The sequence below is a fragment of the Tenebrio molitor genome, chromosome 1, assembly GCF_963966145.1.
Source record: "Tenebrio molitor chromosome 1, icTenMoli1.1, whole genome shotgun sequence".
NCBI classification, from domain to species: Eukaryota; Metazoa; Arthropoda; class Insecta; order Coleoptera; family Tenebrionidae; genus Tenebrio; species Tenebrio molitor.
In genome coordinates, this window is record NC_091046.1 from 42,231,388 (window position 1) to 42,248,391 (window position 17,004).

The 17,004-nt window shown below is 34.3% G+C and overlaps 1 protein-coding gene and 1 long non-coding RNA gene across 4 annotated transcripts in view; one reads left to right on the forward strand and one right to left on the reverse strand.

The window, feature by feature from the left end:
- The window catches only part of magu (SPARC related modular calcium binding-like protein magu), a 31,348-nt gene that overhangs the window by 3,080 nt on the left and 11,264 nt on the right, over positions 1-17,004 (reverse strand). For 2 of the 3 annotated variants that reach the window (XM_069049206.1, XM_069049196.1), the window contains exons 2-4: positions 15,009-15,308; positions 5,726-6,167; positions 5,468-5,593 (exon numbers count right to left, since the gene is read on the reverse strand). In XM_069049206.1, the coding sequence (XP_068905307.1) occupies positions 5,468-5,593; positions 5,726-6,167; positions 15,009-15,308 (868 nt within the window). The remainder of the gene's footprint in view (positions 1-5,467; positions 5,594-5,725; positions 6,168-15,008; positions 15,309-17,004) is intronic. The other variant, XM_069049215.1, reaches the window with a different exon arrangement.
- LOC138131952 (uncharacterized) lies at positions 13,089-13,968 on the forward strand. The gene is made up of 3 exons (XR_011159950.1): positions 13,089-13,345; positions 13,401-13,783; positions 13,836-13,968. It is a non-coding gene; the product is annotated as an uncharacterized lncRNA (long non-coding RNA).

The window sequence follows — 17,004 nt, forward strand, 5'->3', positions numbered from 1 at the left end:
CATACGAGTCCTACCAAGTAAAGCTAATAGACTACATAAAATGTAATGTTGGCAGAGCTACCCTTCTAGCACTTCCTGCTTTGTGCGAAAGTCATTTAAATGCTTCTGATTTAATGCTTGCACATGATCTCATTTGCAATGTGCCGAAACACAACTTACGCCACACAATTTCTGGAAATTTACTCTAGGAAATGGACGATTAGTAATGACCCCCATCTACTTAATCGTGTCAGAAACTGCAATTGACCTGAATATAAATAACCAGTTTCGCACAGTTGGATTTGGGGATATATTAATAAATCTGTGAAATAAAGTACCTATAAATCGATTCATTTTTGTAATGACGAACTACAGTTAATTTCAAAATTATCGAGTACACCCCAAAAATCAAGAAGTCGATTTATTACAGATTTTTCCACATGTAAAGATGCCTTTTTCAAATTTGAGCGTCAGATTTTTTATATAGGTTAGGTAAGTTTGACAACATAAAATGTCGCTGATACTTTAGAACACCATAATATTGTCTGTTTTATCCTCTGCACGGTGCTCTTCACAATGTTATAATACTGGGCTACCCTCCGGATCTTCTTCTAATTTGGAAAGAATGAGCACTTTCGCGTTTTCGGTTAGATTCGGAATTTGTTTGTCAAAATTGACATTGATCATTGACAAAAAATTAAAGTGCATTTCACACTGTAGAAAATTAGGTGTACTCTATAATTTTTAAATGAACTGTACATATACAGGGTGTCTCAGCTAAGATTTTCGAGCCTAATAACTCAGTTATTTTCCAGCAGATTTTTGTGAAATTTAAAATGCAGATATTTTAGACGGTGAAGAATAAAATCCCAACTGAACAAAACCAAATTTACATTAGAAAAATTTTCATTTCCCATTTTTTTGTGCAACCAACTGTACATATTTCAAAATTTGAAAAAAATGTTAATAAAAAGTACAAATTCAACCAACAAGCAGATAATACTCATGGCTGATTGACAAAAGTCACTATAGCCCATTTAAAAAAATATCTTTAAGTAACTAGGGAATGTTACGAAATGTAGTTGCAGTGTTAAAATGTCATGCACTGCGCTGTGGAATAAATTTTGGTAGTGAATTTCATTCTTTAACATAATGGATAATGGAAAGTGTTCCAGTGTGAAACGGACTTAACTTATGACATGTTATGTGACATTAATTGTCATTACGGTCTTTTTGTCAAATTTTATTGACGAAACGAAACCTAAGATAATACATTGGAACAAAATTACTTAATTATTAATGAAATGATTCTAACTTTATTAAAATATGAGATTGAGGCCATGATTTTGAACGATTTTCAAAAAACCCTTGACAGTCCAATGAATTATTGACATCTTGCTAACATCGGACACAGTTAAATATGAATTGATATCTTGATTATAATTTTAATTTGGCCTAAATTTAAGTTGCAGCGATCATTCGGCGAATACTCATCGAATTGCCTTCGTGATTCAGAAATTCCAGATAATTTTGTTAGGACCCACTCGTATCTGCTGTTAAATTCCCTCCTGCTACGCATTCGGGAATTTCTACAACAGCAGAAAACACTCGTGATCAGTGATCACCAACACAAAATTATCGGGAATTTCTCAATCACTAGGGCAATTATACCTGAGTATTCACTTCATAAAAATTTGGCCAATGAAAATGCTCTATTTTTTAAAATCGGACCAATGAAATTCGGTTAAATCAGAGGTTTTATAGCGTTTATTTGAAGAAAACACATTATTATTAATTATATTAATTAAATATGAATTGATGTCTTGATTATAATTTTAATTTGGCCTAAATTTAAATTGCAGCGATCATTCGGCGAATACTCATATCGAATTACCCTCGTAATTGACAAGATAATTTTGTTAGTGACCCACTCGTGTCTGCTGTTAAATTCTCTCTCAGTCGTGATCACCAACACAGTTATCAAGAATTTCTGAATCACTAGGGCAATTATACCTGATAATCCATTTGCTTTCTTATGACTGTTTAGTTTAAAAATAATCGGAAATAATCAAAATGGCGCGAGAGTCACAGGTACCTGCGAAATAACATGTTCCGAACAAATTTAAATTCTCCTAATTATTTTGCTTTAATGAAGAAGATTATTGCACTTCAACTGTATTTTTTATAGAATACATTGCAGTTGTGTCTTATCTGTTTACTTTTTTATTTTTTAATAAAATTAATTTTAATTTGCTAATTAATAAAATTCTTCTCTGATTTATGGCGAATTTATTAACAGTGAACCTTGAAGTCGCTTCGTGACAACATCTCTTATCATTCAAATATTTTCTTGCAGATCTCGTAGGGAAGTATTTTTAGTGAAAAATCTTATTTTTACTGAGGTCACTTCGGTCACCTAAGAAATGTTAAAGGTGAGCAACATCTTGCTGTTTCAACAGTTTTGTTTGTTTTGTTAAAGAAACATAATTTAAATATGCCTCACTTTAAAACTAAATGTCAAACTACCACTTTCTAAAATTGTATTTCTTTGTAAGCTGAAATCTTTTTTCCTCTAATATTTCTTTAACCACATATGATCACATTTTTAGATTCTTGTTTCTTATAATTCTGCAATCCGTAAGCAAATTGCATTAATTCCACCTCATTAAAGTTTTCAACGAACGAGCTGCGGTTGTCGTATAAGCTTGCTGCCTTTGAAATTCATTTATTTTTCTCCTTATCGCTGTGCACGTTAACTACTATTCAGAAATATACAGGGTGTATCTAAAATGCGTGTATTAATTTTAACACGTAGCAGAGCTTGTTAAATGAAACGTTTTTTATATTTGAATTTTTTACGAAAAATCGTTACAAATTAATTAAAAATTTAAAAAAGTTGTTACATTGTTATAGAAAAAATTAAATAATTAAAATTAACATTTTCATGGTTCCAAAAAAATAGAAACTACAGGGTGTCTCAGCTAAGACTTTCGAGCCCAATAACTCAGTTATTTTTCAGCGGATTTTTGTGAAATTTAAAATGCAGATATTTTAGACGGCGAAGAATAAAATCCCATTAATGCAATCACCCAAGTCTTAAAAACGTAATTTCTACATGCCTTTTTAAAATGTTGAATCAATTAAGATTTATATAAAAAATTGATCGTCAATAAAAATGCTGTAGGGAAAAACTCGTCCTTGAAAGACGTCTGGTTTGTAAGAAAAAAGTAAAAAACTGTGTTAAACGTGGCTGCAAATGCAAAAATGTATAATTGATTTCATATAAATGTTCATCAAGTAAGCTGTGCATTTGTAAAAGCACTTTTAATTTAGTTACATTACAAAAGTCACATTTATGAAGGTCATGTCCAATAAATCTTTACTTGGTAAAAATACAAAGACAAAAACAAATAAGAATTACTTTAATTTAATCAGTAAAAAGACGTAACATTGCTTTTGAAATCAGCAATGTTAAAATGGACAAAAACTGAAAAATTAGTCAAATCGGGTTCGCGCAGAGCAAGCAACTTTGAAAGTCAAAGTCACTAGCTTTAGCTTTAATACCAACAGAAAATCAGATTTTCATGGCTTGCTTAGATGCACATTTATATGAAATTGAGTATAGACGCGTACTCTCATGTCAAAAATGGATTACTTCCTAGGATTTAGGGATATTCGTTACTAGGTTGCCATAAATTTGGTTAGGTTGGAGGCTATGTGGTTTCTGGTGACAAACAAAAGATATCCCAAAAATGTAAGACAGCAAATTAATTGTAACAATTGCAAATGACTAATTTCTCGCTAAGTGATAGATGATTTTTCGTTTCACAATCAATTTTGGTTACTGGCGGCATATTTATTTGGATTTAATCTCTCAATTCATGGTAACCAACCTTAGGGATTCAAAATAACTTTTGAAAATTCTAGTTACACACAACATGAAAAACGTTATTTCCCTAAAGTTCTAATTCTAGGGAGTAATCCATTTTTGACACGAATATATGAAACAAACGCGAAATTTTGCAGAATTTTGGTCATCCCTTTTCGCAGAAGCGCAGGTGACATATTTGACGTTTATCTTGCTAACCTTACAAACACTTACAAAGTTAAAGACAACATTTGGACGTAATTTATTATACTGGATGCTTTAATTCTTCCATAAAGGACTAAAACACGATCGGGATATTTTAGCAAGGTAATTTAGTTCACGTATGCTTCCTGTGTCTTCAAATAAATTGACGACTCTCTTAACCTTACATTTTGTAAAGCAAACATTTGGATAGTCTTCCACGAGAAAACGAACTGTGTCATTGAGGTTCTTACGACACTCTCCATAGGCAAATTTTTTTCCTTTTTCAACAATATTGAAATTTCTGCCGCTGCAGTCTATTTTTAGAGTATTTTCAATAATTTTTCACAATTTGACGTTTCTAATAAAGCGCGCCCAATTTTGACAGACATTAAAGGGTGTACAAAATGTTGCATGGCAATTAATCATCAATTGTTTCAAAAGGTAACTGCTCAAATTTTACATTAAATTTTTAACGACAAAATCTAATCTTTTCGTTGAATCAGACAAGTGATTTACTTAATTGTTTGTGTAGACCCCTATTTTTTAATGATTAACAATCTAATAATAATCGCGCATAATTTTCGATAAAGAAAACATGTGTTAAAATTACATTTTTTAACTTGAACCTTCACGGTCTAAAATATCTGCGTTTTAAATTTCATAAAAATCCGTTGGTAAATAACCGAGATATTAGGCTGGAAAGTCTTAGCTGAGACACCCTGTATAGTTAATCACACAAAACGACTCGTTTGGCAAAAATTGGGGGGCCAAAAATTTTGAAAAACTTTTGCGAACTTTGCAAAATGTTATAGAGAACATTTTCATAAAATGGCGAGTTCTTCCACTGATTAATACACGTGTTTCAGATACACCTTGTATTATTAAAATTTCTTATAAAGGTTTTTACATAATATACACATGAAGCATGATTTAATTCTTAACTATCTGCGTGTGCACACACATTAATTTAATTATTGCTGTCCTGGAAAATCTTGAGCGACCTCGGCTGTTTATAGGGTTTATCAATTTTAATTTAATGGTCGCAAAGATTTATTACCATTTAAATTTGAAGAAATAATATTGCGGATCTCTGAATTTCTCTCCAATTAATTTAATTTATCGCTTCTTTATTTCTGAGAATGTTAAAACCACTGCATCTACAGAACGTCGAATTGCACCATTTCTGAGAAAAAATAACTTTTACAAGTCTGAGGTTCCAACGATTCACGGTCGGACCACATTTTTACGTTTGATGTCTCATTTCCATTTCGAGAATATTCCATCAGGTATATTCCTCAGAAATGAGATACCTAACCCTCGTATCGACCGTCGCGTTTTCTAATTTATTTTTTTTTGAAAATTCCAACTCATCTTTGGTTCAAAATGCACCTGCACCGGACCTTCGCGATCACCTACCGTGCGGCAGGGGCCTGTGGGAGGGGAACGAGTCGGCGTAGTCCTCTTGGTCTTCGGCGTTGTCCTCGGAAGCGTTCTGTCCGCCGCCCCCGTCTGCTTCCAACCACGAAAAAACACGCAAAAAAACTATTTTAAGTTCAAAACAAAGTACGCGCATGCCAGTTCTAATAAACAGGGGAGTTAGTGGGCGAGCGGAAACGCGGGGCCAGTGCTCGCCGGATATGCTAGTTAGTTAATACCGCTTACAATTACACCTACCGTCCATGCCGTCCCTGGTAAGACACTCGGCCCACTCCTGCTGGGTGATCTGCGCGTCGCTGTTGACGTCGCAGGAGCGCGGGAACATCTTGGCGCACTTCTTCGGCTTGACCGCCTTCTTGGCGATGCGCTTCAGGTCCCTGTACTCGTTCTTGTCGAGGACGCCGTCCCGGTTCGTGTCCATCGTGTCGAACTTCCACCGGTTCACCAGGAAGTCGCTCTCGTTGTTGTGCGGTTTGACGACGCCGCCGTGGTCGCGGCTCCACTCCGTGTGGAAGATGTTGATCAGGTTGTTGTTGAATTTGGCCTTGTCGGGCTGCTTGCAGGCGCGATTTCGGCCCTTGCGTGTCGGCGAGCGGCGTCTCGTTGATTTTTTCTTGCGGCCGCAGTGCGGCTTCGACTCGGGCTTCCATCGCACGGAGGTGTACGGAAGGGGCACTCCCTAATGGTCACGACACCGGTTAATGCGCCATGTTAAAAGCTACAGTCCGGGAGTCCCGGGGTGGCCACGCCAAGTCGCACAAAGCAGAACAGATTGCCGTAATTTACGGCCGGTTATCTTTATCACTTGCCGTCCTCCGGAGGATACTCTTCCTGATTATGGAAAAGCACTCCGTCAGACTTTGGGAGTGTCCTCTATCCTTTTCGGTTTGCTGCATTACGATTGCTCACCACGCTCGTCTCGTATTATCAACAAGGAAATGTAAACAAAACAACAACAAGATACAAAGTGACATAACTGTCGTGTGCCGTCTAAGTTATATTTCGAATTGACACAATAAACATCACGACACTTGTCGCAACTGATATGTCGGCTGTCTCGTTTCAAGAGACTACAACACGAGTAAAGCTACAGAATTGACATAAATGTCTTTTTATTTCTGAAGGATACGTAAATTAAATCTTATATATTTTTAATGCAACTGTAGTTGGCATTTTCATGTTTATATATTTTTTTTATAAAGTATGGAAATACTCGTAATATACAGTTGGTTGCAAAATAACGAGAACTGTCAGAATAAAATTGACACATTTCTACTAATTTTTCAGTGTGAAACCCTTCTTACGAGAGATAGGTTAGAATTGTGATCAAAATTTAATGACATTTAAAAAATATTTCATAAGTATTGTCAAGTAACAATTACTTGACAAATGGACAATACCAAATTTACAGTCGCGAGCAATAAATTTTGGTCGTCAATGTCATTCTTTGACGCAATGTTGAAAATGCTCCATTGTAAAACGGTCATAATCATAAATATCATAACCTACCATCATGTTGAATGGCATTAACTGTCATTTTTTCCTCATTTTTTTGACACTTTGTTGACATGGGCATAATCAGGCAGAAATTTCTTTTTTATTTGTGACAATCTAACCAAATTTTGAAATGACATTGTGACATTGACGACCAAAATTTATTGCTCGAGACAGTAGGTACATTAGGAAAATTTTCATATCCCGTTTTTTTTTGCAACCAACTGTACCAGGTGAGATAAGTTTTATCGTCAGTGCGAAAACAGGAATGATTGTGTATCACTCTAGAACAGTCCGCAAAAATTTCAAAATTTTTAACAAAACAGGTAAAGATTTTGTTTTAATTCAATAACTGCTAAATTAATTTACATAATTTTTCACTGAGAGTCCTTTCAAACATTCAGGAAAAATTTGGTGTCATTGAAATCATGAAAACATCACCGGTTTTTGAAATAAATTGAATTTGATATTAAAGCGTAAAATTTAGCTATGATTTATTATTAAATTGGGCGGTCAGTTCCACAAAAGAAGTTGACGAAGGTTATTTATGATACCCTTTAGGGACTTAACAATTACTAGAAAAGTGGTCAACAGATGTTTCCCAACAATGAGATATTTATTTATGCGGTGGTAAATCTTGGTCATTTTTCGCTCTTAATGTTAAAACTGGAATAATTCAAAAACGAATAATTTTCATTTGAAGCGAATTTCGTAAATGTGTTCTTTGAATTAATTGTGAATTATGAGCGTGTACGAAAAAAATTTTTTTTTGCTTAAAATCGATTTTTTAAATTTTATGGCTCTGAATTAAGTGATAAGTGGAAATTGATTACACACATTTGAAGTCTCACATCAAGGGAATGTAACCCTAAAGTTGCTTCATTTTTACTAATTTTTTAATAGGGTTAATCGTGCTGACGATAAAACTTATCTCACCCGGTACAATGAGTTATAAAAATATTGTTCGTTGTTTATTCGAGCATTACCTACCATTTTCTGTAAAATTCTACGAAATGTAATATTCTAATTATCAAATGAAATCTGAAAAAGTTCACTTATAAATGCAAAATTTTTTTTTAGCGATGTGAAATCATTACCTAGGTAAATTTTGGTTGTGTAAAAATTCTGTTCAAATTTTAAAATTCATACGCTAGCAATTTCTAAATACAGTCGATTGCAAAAAAATCGAGTACATCATAAAAATCAAGAGCACTGAATTTTCCTGTTTTTAACACAATTTTGACTTTCGAGCTGTCATATTTGAATCTGATAGTCAAGTGTACCACCATAAAATCGTGAATGTGTTGCCAACCGGACATAAAATAATTTTCAATCATTAAAAGTCACCCGGTATTTAATTATGATTCAACGAATCAACTCGAAATACGTTGAAGTTGGCAACGATGTTACCGTTTCCGTCACATAATTTAACCTTAATTGAACTCAACCTAACCTAACACGAAAGCTATAAATTTCTATTGGGGAATTTTATTTGTTCTGTAGTCATTACCAACAATGTTACCAGATACCGGAGACTTCGGTCTCAGCTCCGATTTTGCGTAATAATAATAATATCATTCATCGCGAATAGACTATATGTCCAATTTTTTATTTCTAAATTACCAAGTTCCAAAAGAACGTCTTAACTGTAATAAGAACATTAAATAATAAAAGTTTAAGTAGATTTACTATTGAAAATAACGGCGTCGCAGAACAAACGTTATAATAAAGTTTAAAAACATTTGGATTAAAAAAAAAGATCTTAAATTGGTTAGATTCACTAGTTATTTTCATATTACCCGAGTTGGTATCCATGATTTTTCAAATTATTCATTGTTTAGTTTTATAATTATCCAATTTTCAACTTTGTCACGTTTATTTGAACGTTTCCTTTATAGACTTTATCAAATTAATTACTCTATTCCCCAGTTGCCGTATTTACTCGTAAAATAAAAACAAACTAAATTTATTATCTTAAAGCTGATCCATTACAGACCTAAATTGTCAAAGTGTCGTTAGGTTGGCAGTATTGATAAAGTTACTAGCCCTACGCCAATGACTATTTTAATTTTTTATTTGGGACAAATTATCTGCTTTGGGATGAATTTTTCCTTTTGTTTTTCGTTATTGCCATCATTTTTGTAAACAAAAATTACACACAATCCTGTACCATATCTAATTACGAGTATTATTGACTTCTATGAACAACCCAATTATTATTAAAGATCACCAAACCTCCGTTCTTCATTTTGACACAAACGACATCTTTGTTACTAGATTATGGGTACACTCTCAGCAAACGAACTAAAAGTATTAAATACAGTACAGATACAGTATACAAATGTTGATCTTAAATTTGATACTTCAGAATGAGAAGAGAGAAAATTGTACAGGGCCATTATAAATGATTGTAGTCGAAGCAAGCCATATGTTCATGTTATGAAATTTTGCCGCTCTATACAAATATAACTCTAACGTGGCGTGAACTGTCAATGGTGTCAATTGAGTAAACGGTGTGTATTCACTTATTCACATAATTTTGATCATTTTCATATGGAGCGGCAACCATAAATTTTACGTTCAGTTTTTACGCCAACTTGGATACAACCGTGTATATTAAGTATGTACTGTCAAAACAAACATTTTCTTCAAAATGTCTTTGAATCTTTGAATTTAATGTAGAAAAATTCCACATAACGTAACCTCAAAAATCAAAAACAAGGAGACCTAAGCGATATTGTTGTTCACAAATTTGACCCCTTTTGAGTTTAATTTAATAACAATTAAGCAGATATAGATCAATCTACGAAATAACTTCTGCAGTACAAAAAAAAAAAAAATTTAACGAAAGTTTTTACAGTCAATTTTTCTATCTATTTGTGCGAATTAGTATAATTTAAATAATTTTAAAGAATATGAGTAACAGTTTCAATCAATCATTTTGAGCAAAATAGGTATAAAGATCTTGATTCCATTAAGTTTTTATGGTCTCAATAAAATTTAATTTTTACCTACTAAACAATGATTTGTCTTATGCTTTTGATTTCTGAAATAAACGCAAAATTTACATTGACAATCCCTCAAATTCAGTAAACGACAATTTTTAATTTGTTAATTTTTATTTAGTTTCAGTATTTTCTATAAATTATGAAATGTATGTATACTCCATGTATTATAAATGTGCATCTAGGAGGCAATCGAGTGTAAATGCACCTTTCGCTTTCTCATCACAAAAGTTACTAGCCCTAGTCGTTGACAAATGACACCCCCGCTTCTAACCTTAAAATGATACGCTTTTGCTCAAAATGTGTTTATTGTTGATAAATTACGCGGAAAATACAAATTAATTATTTTCAGACTCGACAACATGATTGGTAACCATAACAAAACAAAACATTAGAAGCGGGCCTTTAGCCAGGGTTACCAAACTAAAATCAGCTTTCCATAGCCGGCTAAAATGTACATTTATAATGAATTAAGTAAACTCCATCCATTTTCAATATACATTACTGTTAGGGTGTTAGGGAATTTTCTTTTTTTTGTATTGCAATGACAGTGTCTTATTTTTTCTAATATTGAACATTCAAAGCGGGCGTTTTGAATTTGTCAAAAAATTTGACACTGTCAGATTATAATTGAAAAAAATACGATTAAGTAGCGATATCATGGAGGCCACAGGCAGTGTTATAAAGAGAAAATGCCTCACTTTAGAAATAAAACAAAGTGTTCACCGGTGTTTTAAAAACATTTGGGAAGTAAATGGTCCAAATTTGGGGAGGATGCCAGATTACCGAATGGTTGGGGAAATTTTTGCCGTAAGTTGATAAATCCACTTTTAATTTAAATTGATTTATTTAAAATGTTAGCTTCAATCTCCTACAGATATCTGAAGGAAAAGTACGGAGTAATTTCTGGATCGGGGGCACAGGCACAGAATGGAAACGACGCACGATGGAACAGTGAAGAAATATTTGCGCCGTTGTGCGCTTCAGGCTTTCAGGCTTGACTTGAGAGGGTTTGCTCCTGAGCACTATTCATTTTGAATGTATCATGCTTCCACTCTGTGTCCTGCTCTGAAATCTTTTCGTTAAAATCTGTTAATGTTTATTAAGGTACACCTACTTGCTGGTTTCAATGACGGTATTTAATATTAACCTGTAGATACTATATTTTAAGTAAAATATTCAAAACTAGTCTACTTTGCTTGATTGCGGGACTCGATTAGAGATTTGTCAAAAATGACAATAATCGTACATTATAACCTCTTCAAAATACACATAACCTGAATTATTATCTGTGACATTGCATTTACAGTAGAAAAAAGTTGTATCCTATTACACCACAAAAGTTACTAAAATCACTAGATTTAGTTGTGTGTATTGAAAATGGATGGAGTTTATAGTAAAAATGGTCATGGCCAACTTCATCTAGCGTCCGCTGCGCTCCATACGGCCGTCCCAATACGCCAATTTTCATTGTTGAAACTGATTCTACTAACCTCAAAAAATCGTTTGGTAACTAGCTCCAACTAGCGGAGAAAAATGTTAATAACAATGATTGACGTTTCTTTTCAAAAGTCATGAAGTTTCAAAAAGATATGAAAATCAAACGAAAATATGTAATAGTCTTGTAAAACTGGAAAATATATAACTATATTTAATACATTATTTACATAAAAGAATGGAAAAGGAACAAAACTCGAAAGTAACTTAATTTTAAACAGCATAAAGGAGTGATAACTAAAAAACATACCTAAATGGGTGGATAGGTAGGTAGGTATGTAGGTATCTCTTTGGTAGATACGTAGTATTATAATTTTAAGACATTTCCACTTATGGGTTTATTAGCAATTGATTTTCTTTTTATGGAATCAGTTTTTTGTGAACAACTATTATTTAAAAGTGGTTTCATCAATAATTCTATAATAACTACAAATTTTGTCTTTATGTGTGTTACAGATAAAGAGGGAATTACGAATTAAATGTGGAAGTAAAATTGTTACGAGTTGTTTGAAAATATTTTTCTCCCTACCGGTTAGAAATGTAGGCTGTGGATACCTCATTTGAGGTGAGAAAATTCAACTTTCTCGCTAAGGTAAGAAAGTTAATCATGAAATGTTTATGGTAAAACTGTACCAAAATACAAATGTCAAAAGTGTCAAAAGTGAAATAAGTTATTGATAAATGAAAGCCAATTCAATGAAGTAAGTTGGTAGGTCAATCATATAATCTGGAAAATAAACAGATAAGCTAGGTAGGTAGATTACTTTACCCTGTTTATATCAAATTTTCGAACAAACCTCAAATCTTCAAATGCGATGACAAGTTAATTAAACAAATAACACAGCCTACTATTCAATTTTCAAAATTTTCGTTTTAATCACGAATATAACCATCTTTTTTGACTTTTTTCAACAAAGTTGTGCCGGTAGGGAAAAAAATTGTATTCAAACCTTGTTAAGAAAGTGTCCTTGCAGACCTTAGGCACTTACAAACCTCGTCTACGACTCGGTTTATAATCTTTGCCTGCGGTCTGCAAGAAACCACTTTCTTACCTTGGTTTGAAATATACTATTCTTGGGTCAAATATGATAAAATTTCTGTGGTGGCAATATCTGCCAATTCTTAAAAAAAAATACAAACTGATAATTTGGATAAGTTAAACCGCCACGATTTTGAAGATTAATTGAACGTAAAAGAGGACCAGGGGTTGAAAAAGACAATATAGGAGAGAGACAACTGTCGCAGTGAAATATTTCATTTAATTTTTTTACAATACAGAGTGATCAACAAGAATCCAAATCAGAGCAAGCGTTGCAAATTATCGGTCACGTCGTAGCAAAATCATATGCACATAAGCGGTGAAAACATGGGCGTAGACAATTTATGGTCTCAAACGCTATTTAATAAAAAATGATACCTTATGAATTTTAGACGTTGGAATTATAATTGTGCAATTTATTATTATTATAAGATAAGGGAAACAATTTATAAGATTAACAAGGGCAACATTTTACATTTGTAAGAGTAAGTAAATTATCATCTTTATTGCCAAACGCGACGCCACTGGTACGGAGATGCTTGGTTGAAATGTCACATTTCAAAATCCAAGGTTGTTGTTGTTGACAATTTAAGTGATTTAACCTAGAAAACAAATCTTCGATTTCGGCAAAGTTTACAGACGTTTATTGAAGTTGTAAGCAATAATTATCCCAGAATAAGTTGTAAAATGGGTTTTACCATTAAAGAGAAGGCATTTTTATTAGATTATTTTCGAAAGAGGGTGAAACAAGAAAATGAAGACTGGCCTTACTTTGTACCCCCTTACACCGAAGAATTTCAAGCCAGATGTCCGAACCTGATGGTATTGGTTATCAACAAGTTTATCAATGTCTTAAAATTATAGTGCCTAATTTTAGCACATCATAATCCATCATTAAGAAGAAGTCAGGTCAGTCCTTAGTTCAAATTTTAGAAATGGTGCAAAATGTTCGACAAATTATCAAGGAACATCCCTCAACTTTCATAAGGCGTTTAAGACAGCAAGTTAAATTGTGTTATGGCACTTATCAGAAAATTTTTAAGAAGGATATTAATTTGTTTCCCTTTGTGTGTTGCAAGAAATAAAACCCACACATTACCCTAAACAAATTGACAGATTCATAAGGGTTTTTGAAATTATGAGAGGCGAGTTTGATTCTGTCTGGACCACAATGGAGAACATTTTGAGCAGTTTTTGTGAAAACTTATTTTTTGACCTTGGAGTAATTTAAATGTTTTAAACATTGCTAGAAAAATACGAGTAAGTTCTCAATTACCCAAAAATGAGAGAATAATAACTTTTACACTTACAGAAAATAACAAAACAAAGAATTGTGAAAAATAATAATTTTTAAAATTTTGTAACTCAAGATTGTGCCTTATGAAGGAATTTTGTGTAACTGTGTGTTTTTTCCCTAATCAATAATAAATAATAATTAATTATAACTTGCTTTTAAATCTATTATTCATGAATTACAAAAAATTTATAAAGGCAATTAATAATAGATTTTTGAGAGGTAGGCAACCAACAAAACGAGTGTTTACAGCAAGTAAATAAAAGCGGCTGATCCATGATAGAAATACGTTTCGATAAAACAAAAGATGAGGTAGCACTCTTGATTTGGTTTCTTGTTGATCACTCTGTATACCCTGCTATGAAGCTGCATATATGGTGTTACTGCGATTAAAAATAATAATTGGTTTACTTAAATTTCGAATTTTCTCTAACAGTCGAAAGGGTAGTATCAATTCCGGTTCACATTTTTCCGCCAAACTGACAAAAAAACACGGTTTCCCCATCAACCCATAAAGATTTATGTTAAAAATTTTGCAACAGATGGGGCTAGTTACCAAACGATTTTTTTAGGTTAGCTGAATCAACTTTAGACCCTTATTGGGACGGCCGTATGGAGCGCAGCGGAAGCTAGATGAAGTTGGCCATGAAATGGTCTTTAGATCTCGTACAAAATATAATCTACTGAGTTTTGATGTGGGACAGACCGCAAGTAAACTTTAAATAAAATGCACCACACTTTCTCGTAGGAATAGTCAGCATTAGATATTTCTGACGGTTATGGGCGGAGAAATAATTTGCTTGACACAAAATTACGTCAGAATATTAAGCACCCAAAAGTTATTACAGTCTTAACTGTTATTTCAAATGATTACGCCAGATGCTAACACTTCGACTGGGCTTACGTGAGCCAATAAATTGTTTGAACTTCTAACTCCGTCGCAGAGGGTTAACTCTAACTTTCCTATTTTGAATTTATTATAAATTACTACGTGAATGATAGATCGTAAAAATTCGGTTCCACCATTTGCGCACAGAAATGGAAAAACACTGAAAAATATTTCTATCATAAAATTTAATTTAAAAAAAAGTACTGCTCAAACTGCACGACTTGACACGACCACCCTCATGTGTCACACACGTCCCCGAGTCTTTCAGAACGACAAGCTTAACAATTTTTTCTTTTTCTCACCTGGGGAGTGACGCACCAGCAAAATGCGGTGTCAGGATGGCACTGCGCCGCGGCGTAGCTCCCATCTGGCCGACAATTCGCCTGAAATTTGTAGTCAGGATAAGAGTGCCTGTAAATTTGCCAATCTCGACAGAGCTTCTGTTGTCGGCAAGGACCTCTCTTCGTCAACGTCAGATTCGCGTTAGCACAGCGAGCCTTCTCGAAGTGACACCGGTTCGGGTAGGTCAATCCGTCAGAACCGCAGACGTTCTTCTCGCTGTCCGCATCCTTGCTGCAAGCCTTCGGGTTGCAGGGGGTTTCCTGCAAATAAAACCGATTCAAAAGGAAATCCACCACCCGGGCGAAGAAACGGGGCGGATTGCCGTGGGGAAAGGATTTTTATTCCGAGACTTTCTTCCATAAAAAGACCAGATTTGAATGCGGCGGGAGCACCAAGAGCCGCATAAAAACGCGACGTTTTCATTACGAAAGGGGACGAAGTTTTGAATAATAAAAAAGCGCCGGCGGAAGAGAGAGCTTGTCCATTTTCCAAAGAGTGATCACGTCGAAAAACCATTTGTAAATATCAGTATCGCATAAAGTTTGATCACGTCAAAAAGGTCAGAATAGTCATAAAAACGTGTGGAATTCAAACATGACATGATTAAAGATGTGAGTCGCGAGCGCGGGATCTACGTCGATAACATTTTCTTCTCTCATGATTTATTGAAAATCGTCCGTGTTATCGGACGGCGCCACCGCAACAAATACACATTCACATTTCCATTTCCTTCGTACTTCGCAATGTTTAAATAAATCAGATCACTATCTTGCTGACCTCAATTGGAACTAAACTGGCAAGCTATTGATAAAATGCCTCGAAATGCACTGTTTTTCTGATTAGTGCAAGTGTTATGGCGTCCAAGAGGTTTTAAACAATCTGGAAATGCTTAATTTGAGTTGATTTTTCAAGTTTCCTGTAAACGGGTGCAGAACCTGGAGGAAATAAAAATTACCACAAAAGAAATATATTTTTTTTTATTATCTGACGCATTAACTTTTTCTTTTAGCACATAAATGCTAAAAATTCACATTTTCACACTTCGCTTGTAACGATTTAATTTAGGTCATTTTTGGCCGTACCAGACCGCAAAGTAAATAAAGTAAAAAAAATCTGGTCCGGCTGTGGAATTTTTTGACGATGATGAGAATTTCTTGGAGAGTTCCTCCATGGTCTCGACTGCGACGCAGAAGAAATTGCGCCATCAGTGTCAGTCTCGTAAACGAGATCAAATCACAGTGTGCTGAAATAACAAGTGTCAAATATGACATTTATCACGTAGCTTACACAGTAGCTTCTCTCAGAGTTGTAACAAAAATAACATTCCAGTCTATTAAAATTTAATTTCCGCGTTGGTCAGACGGATAAAATATTCAAGTTTGCCCATTTCAACAGGTTCCAACTGGCACTTTCATCGATAAGTTAATATTAATAGATCATCCTTTGGTTACATTCATACCTGCATACATTACGGCGTACAAGACACCTGTTCGTAACAGATAAGCCTTTTAACTCGCCTCTGAAATCCCATGCATCCATGTAAACACATTTTCAGATTTAAATCTTAGTCAGAAGAAAAGTATTCTCCTGATGGGTCATCGATTTTGAACCAAACTGTCACAATCCCGGATCCTTCTCCTGCCGGTACAAAGTTTTCTCTTGGCGAGTGAAATAGGCGCTAACGACCGTTCGCCTCATTAAAAACGCTTCATCTAAATTACCAGGTGAACAGTGTTCGCTAATTGACGCCGGCCGAAGAGATTTTGCTGTATTGATCTGCAACTAGTTGCCCTTGTAAATAATTACAAGAGGCTCTTGGGTTCCCGTGCGAGCAGGACAACGGACCAATTACTGGGAACATCCGAGTGGCGATGTTTTCGCTAATAATGTCTCAATTCCGGACCGGTCGGGATCAGTATGCGAGAACAAAACCGAGGAAAAGTTAAAAAATGTGTC